This window comes from Pezoporus occidentalis, unplaced genomic scaffold, assembly GCF_034315485.1.
Source record: "Pezoporus occidentalis ecotype Australia unplaced genomic scaffold, CSIRO_AGI_Poc_V1 ctg108, whole genome shotgun sequence".
Lineage (NCBI taxonomy): Eukaryota > Metazoa > Chordata > Aves > Psittaciformes > Psittacidae > Pezoporus > Pezoporus occidentalis.
Window position 1 is genome coordinate 3759825 of NW_026912865.1, and position 22090 is coordinate 3781914.

A 22090-nucleotide genomic window follows, 5' to 3' on the forward strand; every position below is an offset into this window, starting at 1 on the left:
AAACGCGCTGACTACGCAGGAAAGGCGAAGCGCAGCAGAGTCCGACACGTGACACAGCTGTATACGCGCCTGAAAGGACACATGAGGAAATGCGCCAAATCCTAGTTCCCTCAGTTTCATAAAATTCAGCTTTGTAATAGCCATGCTAATGTTAGCTGTAGGTGTGTAAAGATAATGTCTCTTGTGCATGCAGGCTTTTGAGAGAATTTAAAAATCTGTCGCATACTGATGCTGCAAAGGCTGAACATCGAAGTGAATTGCAGTTTCATATGTAAATTTTACAATTATGAAAGTCTCATTAAAATAAAATTTAGTACTGCTAGTATCTTAGAACAATGTACATCACGATATAGCAATGTTATGTCTGAGTGTACAAAAATGTATACATGAAAAAAAAATGGGATAAGAGGAATAAAGCTCAGGCTCCTCTCTGCATTCAGAATAGGGTCCCATTGTGAATAGCCTTATCGACAACCAGATTTAAGCCATCCTCCATGACTGGCCATTTTCTCACCCCTCTTGCAGCAGGGGTGGAACCCCAGTAGTGTTTCTCTTTTGAATCTGGTCGTGGAGGAACTGTGACTAAGTCTTCTGTTTCTCCTTGATTATAGAGAATGATCCCAGAGGGGCAGATGTTATTGAGAAAGTGAGACCATAAGTAATTCCCAGCTGGACAGTTCTCCCTTCAGGGACCAGTGCTGCTTCACACACCTGCACAAGTGATTTGGATCTGCACAAACAACTCAGGTAAGCACTGTGCTACTCCCACTGCAGGTTCCCCTATCAGATTAGGGGAAATTCCCCAGGCAGTCAAGATGTAAGGTCTGAAGCAGCCAAACTCACCTGGCCTAGAAGGATACAAATGAAAGGAACTTGCACACCTACATGTCTCCAAATTTTACTACTTACTCAGCAATTCCACGTTGTTGAGCTGATGATGAGTCAAAGGACCTTTGAGATTACCAAGTATCTTCATGTAACAGAATCGAGCTTTACTATTCATTGCCCTGGGATTACCAAACTGGCATAAAGAAAAAATGGGTTATAAAGTCAATAGTCCTGCATTTCTGATTGCCTTTGTTGGGTTGTATCAGATCTGCAAATCTGCTGGGATCGTGCCTGTGATAATAAACACAGTGAAATGGTTTGTAACTGTGACAGTTGCATAGTCATTTACTCAGCTCCAGTTTATTTGGGTTATCTTCAGTTTTGTAGGCTCAAGTGAATAAAGGGACCTAAAGCTTCAGATCATCACAACTATGGTCAAGTGGGCTGACATTAGAAATGCCAGGCTTGGTGAGGTTTCCTGCCTCAAGCCATTTGCATGGGTGGTGTGGCACTGAGGCAGCCAGATCTCAGAGGCTGCAAATTCTGGACCTTGAATCATAGTTTTCCGTGCTTTGGACATCAGAAATGTGCTTTGGCTTGACTGTCAGTTGATTTCATGGTGCCAGCTTTTGTTAGTACTAATGCAGCAACTGCAAGTTGATAGGATAATACCTCAGAAAACTATGAGCATCTGACTTGCTTGCAGCCTGTAGGGAGTTCCTTGGTGGTTCCAGCAGGCAGCTTGTCAATGGCCTTTTTGCTGAAATGCCAGGCTCTCGGTATGACCACTACAGCTCACAGCCCTCCGTCAAGACAGAGAGTTTTAAAGCTAAGGGGGAGTAACTGTGAATCTGTAAGCTGCAAATCAAAGTTGGCTGAAAGGCAGAGGAGCTATATTGCACATCCTGGAGGAAACTACTGCAGAGCAGTTTGCAGGCAGGGGCTGATCTTCATTTCCTGGGAAGTGACCACAGGCTGTTGCACAGTCCATTGTGGCTGTTGCACCCAGGGACCCTGGGAACCTGGTTCTGCCAGCCTCAACTGCTCCTGTTCCATGATTTTCACATTGCTGGGACTCTCATTGCTCAGCAGCGCCAGCACCATCCCACGAGCAGCCATTCTGATATGGAAGTCGGGTCACATGTGACTCCAGAGCTATGGACTAACCATAATCAAGTTAAAGTTTACTGGACCTGAAGGTCACTGGTTCAGCAGCACACATCAAGACCAGACACTGCCAACCTTGCTGCTTCAGGAACTCTGTCGTGGTAACTACAGACACCAGGATATGGCTGACGAACAAAAGCCAAAGCACAAGCTTTTTGAATTATTCAGTCCCTCCTTGGGTTTTACGCATGTTGTTAACCACGTTTCTGGAATTGCTGCCTTGTTCTGTATCGTTAGTGAGTTGCTGTGAGCTCAGGAGTTCTCTTGTCACGAGCTGCAAGAACAGATGCACCGAGTCTGAGCAAAGCAGAAACAGAAACCTAGTAGGGAACTGGTGCTTCCCCATGCACTGTAACAAGCATGTTGAAAAGAGGAGTTACGGGGTTGCAAGAAGACCAAAGTTTCCTCCGTAACCTTCACTTGTAAAATACTGTGTATCAGGTGGTTATTTTAAGGGGAATCGGGCTGCAGGTGAGCACTGCAGCCCTGGGACTATCCCTGTGGTACTGGGGAAAACCACGAACTTGCAGAGCTGAGTGAACTAGCCCAAGCCCCGCTCCCGGGCGGACGGGCGGGAGATTCCCGCACAGCACTACGGTCACACCCACGGCGGCTCCCCCGGAAAACACCGCCGCGGCAAGAACGGTGGGAGGGCCCCAAGGGAGGCGGTGCTGCCGGGCACGGGCACGGGCACCTGGCGCGGCCTGGCGGGGCGGGGACACCGCCGACGGCCGGAAGTGGCACTCAGCAGAGCGCTCGCCATAGAGCGGGGGGAGGGGGAGCGCACACCCCCCGCGAGCCTTTGGCATTTCCGGCCGGGGTCTCCGTCACATCCGGGCGGCTGAGATGCCGGTAAGGCGGGCGGGGAGAGGTGGGTGCTCCTCTGGGGCTCGCCGCCCTCAGCCGGGCACGGGAACGCAGCGGGCCGGGAGGCAGCTGTGAGCACCCCGCGTTTCCCGCCCCGGCAGCCTCGTCTCACGGCCGCGGACCGACCCCCGCCGTGGGGGAGGGCTGGCGCACCTGCCCGCGTGGGGGAGGGGCGCCGCCTCTGCAAGGCCTCGGCACTTCCACCCTGCCCCGCGGCGCTAGGGTCGGTCTCCCACCGACCCCCTCCGGGCTGCCCCCGTGCCCCTGGCAGAGGTGCGGGCAGCCGGGCCTGACAGCTCTGGCTGTCTACCCCGCGGATGGCTCGGGGCCCGCCATCCCGGGTGTGGGCTGGAGGAGGGCAACGGGTGAGCAGGCGGGAATATGCCTGTGCCCTGGCTTGGGGGCGCTGGCCTGGAGCACTCCGCTTCAGCTGTGTTCATTATCTTGGCCCTTCATGGCAGAAGGGGAGGCTCCTGTACGGAGCATCTTGTGCAGCACCTCTTAGTGTGAGAAGTGCTAGAAGAAGGTTTCTGGGTTCTTTTAGCTGATCCTTTATTCTCATTATTTTTTAATATAGTCAATAGATCAATTGTGATGGAAGAGGGAAAGAACTGTACATGGCTCACTTTCTTCTCCCACCGCTAGTGTCCAAGTGCTTTCCCAGTAGGCAAAACCAGGTACCAGCTTGTTCTCATTTTACCTTTTAGCACAAATAGGAAACATTGTGTGGTTACTTGTGGAGTAACTTCTACCTGTGTTCATCAAGGTATTTCACAATTGGAAATGTAGTGACAGGAAAAGCAGAGATTTTCTGGTGTCAGGTTGTTTGTATACACTTGCCTTTCATCTACAACTTGGACAATTCCACTGTTTTGCAGGCTGGGAATACCCTCCCTTGTTTCTTGCACACTGTATGTGATTTTCAGTTGATCCCATAAGTTTCCACAACGAACAATCCATTTTTCCATTAAAAATATGTTACTGCAAATAAAATGTGGTAGATAGCCTCTGAAAATTGATTTCACAATGTTAGGATGTTATTTTGCTGACTCAGTGACAATGCAAATGCAAGAATCAGGTAAATGAGTTTTCCCAGTACTTCAAAGTATATATTTTAAAATGACAAGCAGCATCTTTCTTCTTTTCTTTTGGTTTTTGGTTCCTATTTCTTTATTTTTCCTTTTTTTCCTTTTTTTTTTTTTAGGTTAAATTGAATATTTGTGCAGCACAGCTTCTTGCAGAAGGACCACCACACTGTTTCACACATAGGAAAATATGAGAATAATCAGGGAGTATTGTTCTCTCTGAACTAAAATACAAAATACTCTGTGCCTTGCTGAGGACAGCTGCAGGAATTGGACACTTGAATCAATGTTATCGGATGAGTTAGAATCCAAACCTGAGGTGAGCAATGGTAAAGTGGGTTTACTGCCCAGCAGCGTTTATGGGCAGCACTTAGTTCAATGAGTATACCCAGTTTGCTGCTTACATATTAATTTTCAAAGTGTTTTCAGTGGCATCTCTAATGCTTCCATGTTTTGATTTGAATAGTGAAAGAGAGTAAAGATTATTGCATATTTCCCCTCCCTATCCCTGTTAAATTGTCAGCCAATATTCTTGCTTGTTCTCAGGTTACATTATTTTTTTTCCCCACTATTACAATGTTCATTCTGATACAAGAATAAAATAAATTACTATATTGACTATTTCTTTCCCTCAAACCAGATTGACTTGACTTGTTTTTGGGAAGTCTGGATTATTCTATAAACATCAGCCAGTTTTGTTTTTTAAACTACTCGTGCTTCTATTAAGCAGTAGCAGAAGTGGCAGGCAGCAGCACCCGGAGGGATTCTGATTGCTTGGTGTGAGGCTGCTGGACCATTCCAGGTTCAGCCTGTAGCACAGCTGAGCATCGCTTGCAGTGATGTCTGCGTATGCATGCAAGTGCATGTGCAGCTGGCCACAAACCAATTGACACATACACACTTGAAGTACCTTTAAGATGTAAATACAAACAGCATGAACAACACTAAAGTTTGTTAATGCAATATATTTATACCCTCATCACTGCAGTCATGCATACTCACATTCACAGATGTTTCTGGTCTCTGCCGGGCCTGAAGTCTTTCTTCTACCTGTGCCCACACCCAGCTCTGGCTAAAAAAAAACCCAATTTCTAGATATAATCAGATTTTTTCCAGGCCATAGTTGCCTCCTCACACATCAGTCAACTAGAAGCTCACTAGCAGTGCACTCACTTGTGGGTAGAATATTTAGGAATATGCTTAATAAGTAGGTAGAAGGGACTGCAGTGATCAGACACAGCAGTGTACAGACCAGCAGCCAGCAAACATTACTGGAGTCTCCTCTCTCCCATGGTTCTTTCTCCACATACCCACCTTGATTCATTTTTTGATCCTCCCTTTAAACATTGCATATTAAGTTGTATACATCCTGCAGTCCCCATTACATCAGATAACAACTTTGGTCTTTCCTGTGAGACCCATTCAGATAACCCAAGACAGTTTTGTTTTCTTACCAAAGGTCTAGATGAACCTCTTCAAGATTTCACTTCAGCAGTAGCCTGTTGATGAGCATCTGAGGAGTTCTGTTTTTTGTTACTGGTACCTATAATTTGCTAGATACAACAGTCTACAGTTTGTTGTATTCAACACAGTTGTATCAGTGTGTTCAGTTTATTACCTCTCCTGTTTCTTGCCTTTGTCTTTTAGGCTGAGTAATGCCTTTTAGCCAGTAATCTGTATATTTCCCTGCTTAAGACTGCAGAGGAGTGTATCACTTTGTGTCCTTGCTTGTGTCAGCTTTACCTCTTCAGAAGTCTTAAGAGCTAAGCACTGCAGTGAAGTACCTTTTGGGGCAGTTTGCAAGTTTAAATTGAATTATTTTTGTTAAGTCTTCTGTTTCTGTCCCTTTAAGTCCATATGCAATACAGCAGGTATCTTAAACTGGAACTCTAAAGTGAATGAAGATTATATACTCATCACAGCCCAGGTGATGTGTTATTTGTTTCTTAACAGAGCAGCCAAAGCCCAGTTAACACTATTCAGGAAAATATATGGCTGTGAGTTCATACTTGCACTGAGTGGTCTCAGCATGGGCTGCAAGGAGTTCCTTTCTCTTGCTTCATAAATTCTATCAAATTTTCTCCCAGTTCTGAATGATAAGGTGGGGCATTTTGTTACTGCAGTCTGTAAGTGAATGGGTGGATTCCCACAGATTAGTTCTGATAGCCAAAGGTCAGGGTAGTTGGAATGCTTGTTCCTTGAATAGGAGCTGTAAATAGGCCTTGTCTTTTCTGGACTTGAGTGAAGTATGTTAATTAGGCATGTTTGCATAGTAGTCCTGTTTACTCACAGCAGAATTGCATTGTGTTTGCAGCAAGCCCAGAACAGAGTAGGCCACTCTTCAGTAGGAGCAGGCCTGATGCATGAAAGCTACTGTGGTTTCAGAGGGCATCCTTTCCACAGATGCGGTCTTCTAAGTTGTGATCCTCAATCTTGATCAAAGCTATTTTATACTACAAATTGGGATTCATTCGCATTGTGGGTTACCAAATTACACACACCCTTTTTCTGGTTCCGATTGTGAAAGTTAACTGTTAAATTTGCACTATTTTCTATTCCTTTGATGTGGAACTGGTAGGTAACCTTTTTTTACACCTTTCCCAAATAGCAGTTCAAGTGTCTCTAAAAGTCAATGATTATTTTATATCCTCTGGTGAGCCATGGCACCATAATTCTTATAGATACTTATACCCCCTAGCATGTGAGAAAGGTATTATTAAGAGCTAACTGTGTTTGTGTAACATCTAGATTAATATAAATAAAAGCACTATGGCTAGATTGCATAAGCTTCTTCGCGACTGGTTTTACCCCTAAAGAAGCCACTTACATGCCAGTAAACGTTTAATACTTAAGTAGAGGAGAATCACCCTTTCATAGGAAGTTACAAAGTTGTTTGGAAACAGTTTGTACGGACAGATGGATCTGCTTTTGCTCTTGGACTCCCTGCCCCCAAAGCTCTGTTACCAGCATTCTTCAGGGGACTGATAAGATCTGCGTTTTTCATGCTTTAAGTCTTCAGGGTGATTTGTTACAATTGCAAACGTTTCCAGCCACTTCCACCACGCTGGGACACTGCAGGGTGCTTTCAGCTGTTGGGGGTAGTTTTAGCAGAACCTACAGCTCCAATCTATAAATTGAAAAGGGGTGGAGGGAGAAATTTTAGCCTCTCCTTTGTCTCCTCATTAGCGCCTCACAAGGAGGTTCTTGTTTGTATGGAGGAGAGCCCCCTGCCTTCCACAGCCTGCAGCTCCTCCTTTCCCCTGAACCTCTTTCTTCTCTGCTAAATGTTCTTTTGACCTCTTTATTTTGTAATGGTTTACGAGTTAAATTTGGAACAGAAATGGCATCGATTAAAAACATGGTCCCTGCTGCTCTGGGAGTCTAGTACAGCTCTCTCCCCAGCTGTCCAGTAGGAGGATAGATGTGAACGTTAGTGCTAGAGAACCTTCCTCCCCTGTCCCTCCCAGCCACCGCCACACTTCTAATAAAGCCGCTGCCTGGCACTTCCTGGCTTTTGAGTAATGATGAAGGGATTCTTACAGGACACAAACTTCGACCTGATCCATCCCAGATGGCCATATTTCATTTGGTTCTGTAGTCCCTCTCCTTTTATTTTAAGATTTAAAAAAAAAAAAAAAAAAACCCAAAAAAGCTCTCTAAGGCCTTCTAGGAGGGGTTCTCAGTTCTTTTTTTTTTTTTTTCATAGTTTCCCTCCCCCCAGGTCAGGGACATTATTCAAGCTTCTTGGTAACACAAGCCTTCTGCACTGCTTCCAGTGACAGACCCCACGATCATCCTGTCCAACTATCACTTGTTGACAAGCAGGAATGACAACTATTTGTTCAGTGACAAGAGCTAACAAATATTTTACATTTTTAGTACATACACTGTCTACATTACTACAGGATTTTCAGGGTTACATGGTCTTTCAGCAGGAAGAGTAAAAGCAGACCCCAAAAAAAGAAAAAAAAACAGTTTCTGCATAGCAAGATGCAGCTGAACTTGTCCATTTTGTCCCTCCAAGGCTTATAGATTCACTGTATGACTCACATGTGGCCCATGAAGCTTGAATATCTAAGTTGAGGATGTCCTTTTGCAATTGATAGCAAAATTTATTCCAGATTCCAAGGGATATCTTGGCTGTTGAGTAAAGCCACCTCACACCCCTTTATTTCTTTTGTGTTCTGTTAATAGTCTGTACATTTAGTTTCCTTAACTATTCCTGTTCAGGTGCCCCAAGATGTTCTGTCTACTTGGTTAGAAATTTCAGCACTTCAGACATGTTTACAGAAGAATTAGTCCCCTCCTTACAGGGGGATTCCATAGTCACCATGGCAGGAGTACTTACAGCCCATCTGGATTCTGTTTGTAGTGTCAGTTATTATGTAGTTCTGAGATACGACAAATTGTAGCATCCAGGAGATGTCTCCCCTCCTGGTCCTTCACGGAAGAGACTGCTGGACTATTCCCAGGTTCACACAGAAGTGTGGCTGAACCTGAACTGCAAATATGTGTCCGTGCACACATAGACAGTACAGACATGTATGGCTGTAAACGCTAACATGTGGCAGAACAGTACTTTTACAGGCACCTAAAACCACAGGTGGCATTCACATTGAACAGTAAGACCACAAGTGGCCTAATCTTGTTCACATAACGAGGCTTGAAATTTGCTAGCCTATTGCATACATGCTGTCACTCAGCTGACATGCAGACTCGCAGTCATGTATCTGTTCCATCTCTGCCAAACCTTGAGTCCTTCCAGTATCCATCTCCAGGCCCTGGGTTTTTCAGTCCAGCCTCTGGCCAGGATCTTAGTTTTCCAGATTATGGTTTCCTCCTGTTCACAAGTTAGTCCAACCTCAAGTTAATGAGATGAGCATACATGAGACTATTTAGGAACAAACAGGATTTGAGAAGACAACAGGATAGACCACAGTGATGAGGCAGAGGAGTGACATACTGACCTGCAGCCTGCTAATGTGGTCAATCCATATTATCCCCCACCCCTCCTGTTCCCCATGGTTGTTCCTTACCTATCCACCTTGATCCCTCCCTTTCCCAGGCTTTGATCCTTTTCCTAAATATCCCTAACTTTTTCCATGTTCCCACAGCCTCCTCTTAAGACATCATAAGTTTTACTTAGTCCCAGAATTTCTCCCATATCCCGTAATTTTGCTCTTGCCTATGAGATTGTGTTCTGGTAACCCACCATAGTGATGTTTCCATTTCTTACAAAGTTTCCTGTTGAATTTCTTCAAGGCCACTCAAGCAATTCCTGTAATTGCCCATCCATCAGTGTCCCAGTGTCTTTGTTACTCTCTCTTACCTACAGTTTGTTAGTTTTTGTATCTGCACATTTAATTTATCACTTCTGTTCCTAGTCTGTCTTATGTTGAATAACCAACTATCAGATACTCTAGTTTCCTTTTGCTTTCAGTTGCAAAATCAAATTAAAAGAAACTAAAGAAAACATGAAACAGTGTTTGTAATGATTCCCCCCCCATATTCCAGTTGCTGTAGTTGTCATAAAGGTATTAAATAATTTTGAAAAGAAAGGAAGGTTTATGTAAGTACATAGCTGTCATGAATTATTTGATGTAGAGTTGGTGATTGGTTTGCTTTAGTTTATGGGAAGGGTGGGGGTTTTTGTTCCAAATTTTGCTAATGAGCATGATTCATGTCATTTTATTTACTTCTGAGTCTTTTGCCCTATTTTAATTCTTTGTACTAGCATCTCACTACTTTACAAACAAAATGTAGAGGATCTCCTTTCTTCTGAGCGTCTGTTTCTGGCTGATGCATTTTGCTTTTCCCTAGTGACCTGCTGTTGCTCTCTGGAAGTGAAGGAAAGGCTTTTATCTAGGATTTTCTGTATAAATCCAAAAGAGTCCATAAAACAAGTGTTTCATGGTGGAGTAGGCAGCAGTAGGGATCATGAATTTCATTTTAAATGAAAAACAATTCAGTAATTTAGAGCCATCTTGCTGCTCACATATCTTAGTTCCAACTTCTTTCTTCTGGTTGACTCACTTTGTTATTTCTTACTGCCCTGGATTCAGCTACAGCTGAACCCAGGACACTTACTCTGTTCTCTTATTACACCTCTTTCTCCAATTTTTTAATCTTAAATTAGACTGCATGGCCTTGGGGGAGGGACTTGCTGCCTGTGGATTTTTTTTCCAACATAAAAATGGTTCCCTCTTCTGACTGGGATCTCAGGACACAGTATACATAAGAGGAAAAACACTAGCCTTCCAACCTGCAAGTTGACTTGTGGCATATTGCCATCTGAATGCCTTAAAGATACGATTTTTACCTTCATAATAATCAGACAGGCTGCTTCTAAAGGAGGGTGAGATGGGAGCCAAGAATGATCCAAGCCAAGACAGTGTCCTCATTGAGCAGGTCAGGCAGAGACCAATGCTGGATACAGGATCTATCCACTGTCCTGGATGAGGCAAAGTGATGAACCAGATCCAGGGTCTATCCAGAGAGCCCATTCAGAACTAGCCAGAGATAGGACTGAAGACACTGATGCAATGAGAGTCCCAGATCCATCCAAGAGACAAGTCTTCAGATAGATAAACCTACAGCTCAGGAAGGGACTAGAGAATGTAGTTTGAGTTTAAATTGAGCCCCTGAGCAGGTGAAATCACTCTGGGCAGTTAAGGCTTCAGGGCTTTCACAGCAGTTAACTCTTTGAGGTAAAACAATTTGAGGAAGCATCAGTATTTCCATGAGAGGAAATAAGTGTAGAGAAATTAAAGCCCAAACTATTAAGTTTTCCTTGCATTTTCTTTGATTTAATGAACTTTGTCCTCATGTGGAAGAGACTCAAAAGGCTGGTGTCTGCTAAAGAAATAATTTGGAACTGAGTGCCAGTAGTTCCGCAAATTAAATACTAAGACAATCACAACATAAAAAATAAGAATAAAAGTGACTGTTGGGTTTTAATCACAAATGTACCATGGGCATATCATGCTTTTTTACTGTGTTTCTTTTGACACTGATTAACCATCTCAGTGCAAGGACAACTCTGTCTGAGCTTTGTGTGAATGCATGCTAAAATGATCGCAGTGAAGGCAGTAGCTTTTGAATAATTATATTGCAGTTTCCTTCTAAATGCCAAAGATAAAGGAAGTCTGTTGCATTGTTTTTTGATAGAGAGCAGCAGAGTGCAGTATCTTTAAGTCAAGGAGTTTCCTAGAGATAAGGAATAGTGACTTGAGGATTAAGTTTTTGGTGTGTTGTTATTTTCCATATTTTTTTCATCTGCTGGTTTTTGGTGTTTTTTTTTCCAAAATATTTTGAGAATACGAGTACAGGGGTAAGTCTGTCTAACAGAGCTTAAAGCAAAATAAATAGATTCTGTGTATGGGTTTTGAGGGGTGTTTCTCTGAAATGTGGAATATTTGTATGGGTCTGTTACAACTGACCCCTTTCAGTCTCTCTGGTTTCTTGAAGGTTAATTCCATTCAAAGGTTTGTTAATAAACCTTGTGGAGTCCATAATGAATGAGTTCAGTCCATTTCAAGGGTTAGGCTATGTTATCTCATAACGCCATGCAGCACTTCCTTTATTCAATCGGAGTATTTTGTAGGGACTGCTGTGGCACTGCAAGTGGAAACCAGAGGCTTGTTTCTGTGTCTGTGCCATGAAGGTAAAGAGTCCAGAATTATATCCAGTAGTCTGACAAAAGCTTGAGATGCTGTCAAGGGGGCAGAATGAATAAACAAGCACATGCTTTGCTGCTCTGAACTTGATTAAATATGGGAAGACTTTCAGGGGTGAGGAAAGGCACTTCCCTGACTTGCAGTTCCTTTTCAAATGTCAGGATCCTTTTTTTGTATCTCAAGATTTTAAGGAGTTAGCCAGAAGTAATTTTTGTCTTGCCAGAGCTGACGTTAAGGATAGCAAATCTGCTGGACTGAATGACCTGGGCATCTTTCACCCTCCTGGGCCAGTCAAGATGAGAGCTACTCCCTGTTTCTGATCTTAGATCCAGCCATTAGTGAGGTTTAGTACAATTTTCAAATACATACACGTGCACTGTACAGATGTGACAGGCACCAAACAGGTTAAAAAAGGTAGGACACTCAGAGCTTTCCCCACATAAACACAGGCAGCACAAAGTGCCTGATTCTGTTCCCTAGGGTTTCTGCCTAGAGAAAACCTTAATGGGTTTCTCCAGGATATGTCCCACGCTTGCCAACTAGTCTGGCTTGGAGTTCATTAGTATATCACACACACACACACACACACACACACGATCACACAGGAAATGGTTAGGAATGCAGTTTAATAAGAAGGCAGGATGGACTGCAATGGTTAGGCTGTGCCAGACTGAACTGACCAACTTCCTGCTTATATGTAATGGACTGCTTTTATCCTCCCCTCTCCATTTTCCTGTGTTTGTTCTGCCCTGATCCACCTTGATCCCTTCCTTTTCCTGCCATTGGCATTTCCTCTAAACAATGCATATTAAGTCATGTACAATCCTGCAAATCTCTGGTTCAGTCCCAAAGTTCTCCCCAGGGAATGCGTCCCAGTATGAGTCCCATAACCCTTCATGCAGTAGTGTCCCTTAGTTTGCATAGTGTTCTGGAGATGTTTTCTTCTGTTGAATCTGCTTAGTGGGTGGGTTTCACACTAAGGACAATGGCTTTGTCTTTGATGGCTTTAGGAGTAATTGATTTGGATGGATAAGGTTGTCTGTGTTCTCCCCCTTGTCATCCTAGCCTTGTTCTTCTGATCATTATCTGCCTGTTTTGAATACTCATTAGCTACACTCTTTGCAACCAGTCTTTTGGTTGCTTTTTTTTTTTTTTGTTTAAAAACTGTCAACTTTCTTTCAGCTAAGTATTTAAAGACAGTGATTTTAAAATGCACCCATACCAAAGGCTGAGTATAAAAACCATGTAATTGGAAGGCTAGAGCATAGTAAAGTATTAAGTGGTAAAAGATGAGGTAAAAATTAATATATGCCTTAAAACATGGCATGTATTGATAATATTTGGGTAGAAGATTAGTTAAAAAGGAATATAACCTTAGGAGCCTTTAGAGTAGTCTGCAGTGATCCAGAGCTGTTTATTGTATGTTAAAGAAATGAGAATTTTATGGGTGCTTCAGAGGTGACAAATACAAACAATTCCTTTGTTGTCATTAATATAATTGAAAAGCTTCCATTTACTTTGATGTGTATTCATGGGATTGTATTCAGTGTCTCCTACAAGGCAGTAGGGGGTAATGGAGACTGGGTTTAATACCTTTTTAAATGATTTGTGCTGCTCTTGACCTAACCTTCAGTATGGATTTTTTTTCAGCTTCTGGTTCAGTTTGTTCAGAATACTTCTATTCCACTTGGGCAAGGGCTGGTGGAATCGGAACCAAAAGACATCACCTGTCTTTCTCTCCTTCCTGTTACTGAGACCTCAGAATGCAACAGACTCATGTTGCCAGGTAAAATCTATGTGACAGATCTTTGTGAGCATGCCCTTCATACAGCTGTCTTTACTGTGCCTCTGTGGCCCACTGCCTCTTGCTGATAAGGCATCCAGGGATGGAGGAACAAGTTCAGAAGGGTGACTGAAACTTTCAGGTTTTTGTCTTTTAGTCATAGTGTATTTATACTTTAATTTACTGTGGTTTCACTTTTTTCACTAGATGATGAAAGAGATCTCACTTCTCCAAGTCACACTAATTCTTCCAAAGATGTTTCTTCATCTGCTGTCTTGAGAAGTCTCCAGGTAAATGTGGGCCCTGATGGAGAAGAAACGAGGGCACAGAATGTACAGAAACCACCTGAACTTCTGTCAACTTCAGAGACTTCCACTTTATTGCAAGACCTCCAGCCTAGTGACAGCACTTCATTTATTCTTCTCAACCTAACAAGAGCAGGTAATTCTCCTTCTGTTTGTCATCTGGCTGGATATGTCTCAGACAGCAGAATGCAGGAGATACAAGTACAACTCTGTCCCTGCTGCTTATGAAGGGGAAAGATAATGAAATTTGCTGGGCATTATTGAATATTTCAGGAGCATTTAATCATCAACAGCTTTCTACAATATAGAGGTCAGTGAAGACTTTTTCGGTGCAGCTATTCCAACCATGCCATGAACACTAACCTTTGGGAAGCAAAAGAAATTTCTCTCTGTTACATTATCTTTCTGTTTCATGAAGCTGTCTTCTTTTCTAGGGCTGGGGTCTCCAGCAGAGCACTTGGTGTTTGTTCAAGATGAAGCAGAAGATTCTGGGAATGACTTTCTTTCTCATGATAGTACAGACAGCAATACCCCATGGTTCCTACGAGTGCAGGAATTGGCCCATGACAGTTTAATTGCTGCCACTCGGGCACAGCTCGCTAAGAATGCCAAAGCAAGCAATAATGGTAGGAAATCCCCTGATTTTCTGTCTCACAAGTTGAGTGTTCCATACAAGACCAAGTTTCAGCTTATTTCTTCCTCTCTCACTCTGTCTTGCTTTTAATCTGTTCTGACATCTTCAGACCATCAGTGACAAACTCGTATAGAGCAACCATGTATTTCTTTTCTGCAATATAAATAGGCTGCTCAGTTTTTCTCAGGGAATGAACTTCAGTGGAGCCAGCAGTTCCATTGTAGTCTGCCTGTTCTCCAGTGCATCTAAAGAGTATCTTCTTTCTGACTGCAGCTGCTTGTATTTCAGCTTCAATTTTCACTTTCAAGTGTCTATTTTTAGTGCATACTGCAATTTATACTTGCTTCTTAGCTCCACTGGGTGTGGAGATCAGTTTTCTGGAGAACTGTATTTAGTCATATGCTTTGTGACTTAATTCTTTCAATAAATAATTGCAAACAAATGCACCTTTTTTGTTTTTTAGCTAAGGTGTTTTTAAAAAGCTATTCTGGCTACTACTTATAATTGGTTGGTAGATACTGATACAGAGACCATTTTTACAATTTTTGATGCATTGGCTCTCTATTCTTCTTGCAATAAGCCTCATCTCGTAGCAGCTGATCTGATACAGATAGCTCGTTGGGAACAGTTTATGGGCATCATAAGGTTTGGAAACCTGTGTCTGATCCCTGTGACAGGCTAGGCAGCAGTATGTAGGATGTGGTAAACAATTAGTAGCAAAGTACATACCTGCTTTGCAGTCCTGTATCATGTATGATGCTGGTTTTATCTATTAAAATTTCAACAGTATAGTAATCTGTCTCTATTTTCAGATTTTGGTGGTCTTTTTCTTCCAGGTGAAAATATTCATCTTTGCTCAGGAGATGGGCAGCCAAAAGACTCTAGCCCCATTCCTCATTTATCTCGCGTGGAAAGGAAGCTGAAGTGCACAGTTGAGGGCTGCGATCGGACATTTGTGTGGCCAGCTCACTTCAAGTATCATCTGAAAACACACCGGTGAGCAGAGTAAAGCTGTATGTTGTCATGACATTGAAAAACTGTGCTCTGTATTTGGTATAGCCTTAATTTTCAACATTGACAAGCTCTGAAAACCTGGTATTACCCTTACAAATACTGGGCCTGTTTTTTGCTTTAGGTCGTTCATGTTAAACCACTTTAATTAGATTTAGATTTTTGCAGGTCTTTGGTAGTGTTTGGTTTAGAATATTTGTATTTTAACAGGTGCTCAATAAAGAGCATCACTGTCACTTCTGTGGTATAGTGAATGTTAGAACTTGTAGGATGCTGTCATATTTTTATATATCCTTGAGCAAAATTGCTTGCTCTAACAAATGACCCTAATCTTTTTTAGCTAAGAAATTGGCAGTCTCGCAGTTAAGTAGTAGACAAGAAGCTTAAAAACTGGGAAGGACTCCAATAGACATGATCTCATCATCTTGTCCTAAGACAGGGCCAGCAGTAATTGCATATGTTATTTGTACACATACAGTAATTTTTGATCCTCAGTGACTGAAATTCCACAATGTTCCTATATAATTTGTTACACCACTTTACTAAGTCATTCTGGGTTGGGAATAGGTAAGGTAATGCAATGAAAAGATACCTGAACAGATTCTTCCAGTGAACCACCCATACTGTAGTTCTTTAGGACTAATTCAACCCAAACTGTTGTATGACTCTATGATTCTAATTTAGTCACTCACTTTGATTGAGTCTTTCTGGTTTATGATATAGTTTTATTTTAAATGTTTCTTCTTTTTATTTAATTAAAAATAAATAAATATTTATTTCACTTTAATTAAAAGAAGTCAAGTGTTCATGAAAAATACATTGCAGTCACTGGTAATGAAACAGCCATTTTGTTGCTTTCCAGGAACGACCGCTCCTTCACCTGCCCAGCAGAAGGCTGTGGAAAAAGTTTCTACGTCTTGCAGAGGCTGAAGGTGCACATGAGGACTCACAATGGTGAAAAACCCTTTGTATGCACAGAGCTGGGCTGTGGGAAACAGTTCACAACAGCTGGAAATCTGAAGAACCACCTACGAATTCACACTGGTGTGTTTTAGACCTCACCTGTTTGTGGTCCGCAGAGGTGGGGTCTTTACTGAGGAATAAAACCCACTTCCTCCTCCATGCTCATTCTCTTTTGAGAATATTATTTATCTCTGCTCTTTATTAGTGTCCCTTTTCTATCAATTCACACCAATCTGTAGGTCAAATGAATCAAATGCTTACCGCTTTTACTATCCTGTATAGTTTCACACAGGTTTCATCCTTCAAATAGTATGTGATGATATTACACTCTGCTCAGACCATTCTCTGAAGATTCCTTTCTCCCTCAAGTTCTTTGATCAAGGGAGGGGTGTGTATTGTTCTGGGGAGAAGCTAGGCTGTTCCCAAGGGAATAGTTCATAAGCATAACTGCTGTAATTGTTTTCTATAAAGAAGCTATTTTAAATTCCTGAAAGGCACAGTAGCTTAGATACTTCTCCAGTGTTGTGTCCTGGTGGACACGGTCGTATCTGTACTGATATCTGGCTGAATCTGACTAGGTTATGTTACCTGTGCTGCTTGTAGAATGACCACATTTGGGAGACTTAGGGAAATGAGCAATACAGTGGAATGAGTAGCAAAAGTATAGTAGAAAAGTGTAGTAGGAAAAGGCAGTATCTAGAAAACAGCATTTTGGCATTCAGACTGCTCTGTGCTAGTGCTAATATGAGATGTTACCATATGCTGGAGCCTTTGTACTCTCAACTCATGCTTAGCATTTTATGTTAAATAAAACAAACCTCTCTGTTTCACAGTGCTGTGTTTTATGCACAGTTTGCTTATGCTGTCTCCTCTGGAGAATTTGATCCTTCCTTGTCAATATTTTTAGAAGTTGGTGTACCAGCTGAAGTCTTCACAACTGCATAAAGTGCTTTAGGTGTTTTTATCCTAGAAAGTTGTTTGAGAGGCACGAAAGTTACTGCTGGAATGATCACCAGTTTAATAGTTAGCAAAGTTGATAGTGAATATTCTGGTGGTTTTGTTTGCTTGGGGTTTCTTAAGCCTTTAGGTTATCACAGCACTTAAACAAATGGCCCACTTCAAGCCTCTCAGAATATTGTTAGAGATTCCCTGATGGCCAGGAAGGTAGCACTGCATTACAATTGGTTAACATCTCAAAATAACCTTGACAACTGTAAGAGCACAAGGCCTGTCTAGTAAAATGAAATTGCAGCTCATGTGGGCTGCCAGCAGCTGTTTATGCCTTCTGCCTTACTTAAACACTGCCGTATGGTGTGTAGTTTGTAGATACACAGGGAAGAAGGTTGCTATTTTAAAGAATTTGCAGTCTAGCTCGAACACATGGTTTGGGGGCAGATGTTGGGATGTAGTTAAAAATTATATATACCAATAATAAAATTTTGAATGTGTAGTAACAGCAGCCATAGTTTTTACAGTTTTCTTTTGCACTTTAAGCTCCCAGCCAAGGTGCAGATGAAGTGAACAGGCCCAACTGACACATGCAAATCCTCTATGATAGAGTGAGTATTCTGCACCCAACAGTCTCGTAACTTCTAGAGGAGTAAATAATAACATTCTGAACTGCAAATCAGTCATGTGCAGTTAAGAGTTTGACCAGACCAAAGGTGTTATAAAACTGCAGGTATAAATAAATCTAGGGTTTCTTATGGATGGAACTGTGTGCTGCTCTTTTTGTCAATGGTAGTTGTTTTTCTTTCTTTCCAAGTTTTAAATATTCTTAGCAAGCCAGAACGTACACTCAGTGTTTGAGAATCTGCTACGTATTTCAGCCTTGTAACACCAATCAGAACATGCTGTGTTGATCCTTTTTGTTCAGATCTGTTGGGTGCTACAGTAGATAAGCTGAGAAATGAACTGTAGGGAGAGAACTTATAAAGGCAAAATCACAATAGAAACATCTTTAAAAACAAGTTTGCTCTGAAAGAACTATGTATGTGTTAGACAATAAAATAGCTAAAATGGCTTGCTTAATCTCTGGTGGATTTGCTATTACTGTGATACAGTTGTCTAGTTAGACTTGAAATCATAGTGTTAAACATGGTATATATTAAATTGTTTAGTGGGATGTTGCAGGCAAAAGTTACCTTTAGTTTTATTTAAGGGTGTTTAGAACAGATTAATCATATTGTATTGCATTAGTGTAGTCACCTCCCAGTTTATCATCATTTAGACAAATACAAAAGTAGCTGTGGGGATATATAGAAATAACAAATTTCAATGTATGAGAACAAATTGTGCTTTGAATTACTGTTCTTCCACACATAAATATGACTGACACATCTCTCACAGGATTTTGGCAAGTTCAGTCTGATCTGAAGTAAAATATAGAGTCTCATATGAAGGGAAATATAGTTAATGGAATTTTTGGCATGGAGACGCAGAAAGGGAACAGGATCCTGGGAGAGTGTGAAGCAGAGAACTGCTTGTTAAGAACTTCATATGGAAGATATATAATACTCCTGGTACTTTTATATTAATCTTCTGGTATTTATATATTTATTGGAAGACCTGTTTAGGAGCAGTGGACCCTACCTTCACTTTCAGTGAATGATGATCTGAGAATATTTCCAAAAGAATGTCAGTGTTTCTTCTTGAAAGCTGACAAAGAGAATGCTTTAAAAGCTTTAGGAAGCATATGCATAAGTTCCATTGAACTTTGTTGCATGTAAGGCCAAAAGGGGGAATGGGGTAGAGATCTCCAGGCTATTCTGTTGTGATCCCAAAATCTAAGAACATACTTTTCCCTTGTAGGGGAAAAACCCTTTCTGTGTGAGGCACAGGGATGTGGTCGCTCCTTTGCCGAATACTCCAGCCTTCGGAAACATTTGGTTGTCCACTCAGGTAAGAGTCTTCATCTGACATTTTGTGACCTATCTGAGAAAAGTTCTTTATTGTACAACTTTGATTGGATTTCCTTAAGAAAAATCCCCTGGTTTCTGCTGTACTTCTGGTCATAGTGTTTCATGACTTGCTTTGTGGTGGCTATAGCCTGTATACTTTAATCTTTCCCATTCTTTCTGTTCCTAAATTTCATGTTTCTAGATACAAATATTTTTTTTATTGTTTCTAAAATGTTGTGAAGTTGGATATTTGTTTCATAGCTGTCATTTTCTTATTTAAAAGACAGAATCTAGCACCTCTTTATATTAATCAAAGCCATTCAAATCTGAAATCTCTCATGAGTGGGTTTCTGCCATAGGTAGGGGTTTTCCATTGTTTTTTAGTACTACGTACTTGTAATTGAACAAAGCATTAGATGGAAATGTATTTCAGAAATGCTTCAAAGCTTCTGCCTTTTGTTTTGATTGATCTATCTTAAATATCATCAGCACATGATGAATACAGCATGTTTGGGGAAAGGGAGGTTTTACTGGGGTGGCAACTTTTGGGACTGCCCAAGTTCTCCATGCTTTTTCTTTCCTGTCTCCTTGGCTTCCATGCTATTGAGATCACACATACAGACATCATACTTGTATTGTGAAAATGACAGACTGGTCTGTAAAATGGAAGTCCTTTCACAGTGACAAGTCATCATCCAGTCTCTGCTCAGTAATGTAACTACAATTTATTGTGTGATGGCAGGATAGAGATTCCTTGCCACTGCTTCCTTTCTTTTGGCCATTTTATTCTAGGTATGGGACATCAAATATTTCCATGTCACTGAATAAGAGATTCCAAATAACTTCTTCCCTCTCACAAACAAGACTTGAAGACTGTCTTCAGACTTGGTTTTTCCAACAGCTGGGCAATACTGATATCTAAAAGTCTTCTCTTATGGAAGCTTATTGCTCTCCAGGAAAGAGGAATTTTTTATTTTTTATTTTCCAAAGCAGAATTATTGGCTTCTTGGTTGCTAAGGTCTTTATGGCAATTTTGGTAATTCTTGGCCTATTTTTTCCCCCTTCCCCTCCAAGGAGTGAAGCCCCATCAATGCCAAATTTGTGGGAAGACGTTTTCCCAGAGTGGTAGCAGAAACGTGCATATGAGGAAACACCACTCCCGAATTGGAACAGCTGGCAGCAGGGAGCGAGAACAGCCAGGTAAGGAAGGGAGAAGACTCTCTGTGTGGGGAAGTGCAGGAAAGAATTAGTGGATGCTCCAAGAGAAGGGAAGGTGTTTGTCCTGAAAATAGGAGACCACAAGCCAATAAGGAGTAAATGACTGTCTTGGAGATGAGGATAGATTTGTTCACCTCCCCTTTCCTAGGATAGAAGACAATGGTATATTTCAGTACTGTGGTTAAGGGGCAGATAGGTTTTTATTGTTTTCAAAATTGACAGGAATCTAGTATCTTTTTTTACATGGAATTTGTGTCCATAGTTACAACATTCTTGTTTAAGCAGTGTGTTTTTCTATGCAACGTGAATTATTTAAAGAGAAAGACAAGCCTGCATGAGATTCCACCATAGTAAGGCTCAAAACAATAAATACAGGAGTTACCATCCATTGGAGTGCCAGATGCCCAAAGAGTAGGAACAGATAAATGTCTAGGGAAGAAGTCTGTGTGACTTGAAGGGGAGCAGGGATTGTATCTTATACTGCAGTATCATTATGTGATGAAAATTTTGGTTTACTGTGTTTTTTTTCACAACAGAGTCACTGATGGGCAGCAGTTTGCTGGAAGAATCTACAGTGCATAGTAAGAGTCTCATCTCCATGAACTCTCAGCCCAGCCTTGGTGTTGAGTCTCTGCATCTGCCAGATACAGAGTCTATTATTGGAGTAGAGGAGGGTGAGACCAGCTGCTCTTTTTTCCGCCCTCTTATATGTAGTGACTGAAGTGGTGGGATCGATCATGTAATTCCTCCTAGAGGCTCACCGTGTTGCAGTGGAGGAGTGAACATTGCTTTAACTGTGCACAGTGGGTGGGTAGATGGAGAATGAATTATAAAACTGGAGTTGGAGAAGACCTACTGGACCAAGTTTCTCTCTTGCAGAGCTTAAAAGGTGAAGTCTGCTGCTTAGGTGTCATTTAGTCCATGTCATGGAACACCATTTCAAAACTGCTTATGCAGTCCATTCTGCTAAAGCCTAAAGTGTTTGTTTTGCTGGAGCACCTGGGTGCCTCAGTTAAGGACCAGGACCTCGTTGTGCTAGGCACTGTACAAACATTCAGTATCTTCAGCAACAGGCCTGCCTTCCATCCTTTACCTTCAAAGACTATATTCTAATACATCTCACTGTCTGAAGCTGACTCACTATCTGAAATAAATGTACTACTTGGTATCATTTAATTACATTTGCTGTGTTCTTTTCCTACTTTCCCCAGTCACTTTTTCTTCCAAAAATTTTTTGGTATATCAAGCTCTTTAAATGAGTCTACCATGTAGATGTTTTGAGGTTTTGTTAACTTAAAGACTTTCTGTAGAATTGGCATTATTAAGAATGCAGAGTTTTGCTAAGATACTATATGTCCATAACAGCTCCTGTGCGAAGTGAATGTTTTATGTTGCTCCCTAGCTGAATATAAAGGTAGTGCTGCTTTTGGTAAAGGTAGTGTGGTTTGGAGGTTCTTGCAGAAGCTGCAGCAGGTACCTGTGAATTGCGATACAGTATGGTTTGGCTACCATCTCATCAGCTGATGGGAGATGCTCCAGTGAGAAGCCTCCTTTACTACAGTATTAGGTTAGCTGAACAGGCAGTAATTCGTTTAACTAAAAATTACAAAATAATTTCATAAAATGCAAAAATTCAGAGCAAAAATTGAAATT

The 22090-nt window shown here is 41.6% G+C and overlaps 1 protein-coding gene across 4 annotated transcripts; it reads left to right on the forward strand.

Annotated features, from left to right (window-relative positions):
• The first annotated feature begins 34 nt into the window (after positions 1-34).
• ZNF410 (zinc finger protein 410) lies at positions 35-21613 on the forward strand. 4 transcript variants are annotated; one of them, XM_062624061.1, is made up of 11 exons: positions 35-161; positions 612-747; positions 4067-4266; positions 13274-13409; positions 13614-13847; positions 14146-14337; positions 15182-15341; positions 16219-16400; positions 19131-19220; positions 20294-20419; positions 20974-21613. In XM_062624061.1, the coding sequence occupies exons 3-11, from the start codon at positions 4234-4236 to the stop codon at positions 21156-21158; spliced, it is 1338 nt and encodes a 445-aa protein (XP_062480045.1). In that variant the 5' UTR covers positions 35-161; positions 612-747; positions 4067-4233; the 3' UTR covers positions 21159-21613. The 4 variants fall into 4 exon arrangements, with proteins under 4 accessions (XP_062480045.1, XP_062480038.1, XP_062480046.1 ...); XM_062624054.1 differs by lacking the exons at positions 35-161; positions 612-747 and adding an exon at positions 2692-2847; XM_062624062.1 differs by lacking the exons at positions 35-161; positions 612-747 and adding an exon at positions 3025-3227.
• The last annotated feature ends 477 nt before the right edge of the window (positions 21614-22090 follow it).

Excerpts from the sequence above, each read along its gene's own strand:
- ZNF410 (XM_062624061.1), top strand. The coding sequence starts at position 4,234 with ATGTTATCGGATGAGTTAGAATCCAAACCTGAG. Across the intron at positions 4,267-13,273 it reads AGTTAGAATCCAAACCTGAG|CTTCTGGTTCAGTTTGTTCA; the intron begins GTGAGCAATGGT and ends ATTTTTTTTCAG. Across the intron at positions 14,338-15,181 it reads TGCCAAAGCAAGCAATAATG|GTGAAAATATTCATCTTTGC; the intron begins GTAGGAAATCCC and ends TTTTTCTTCCAG.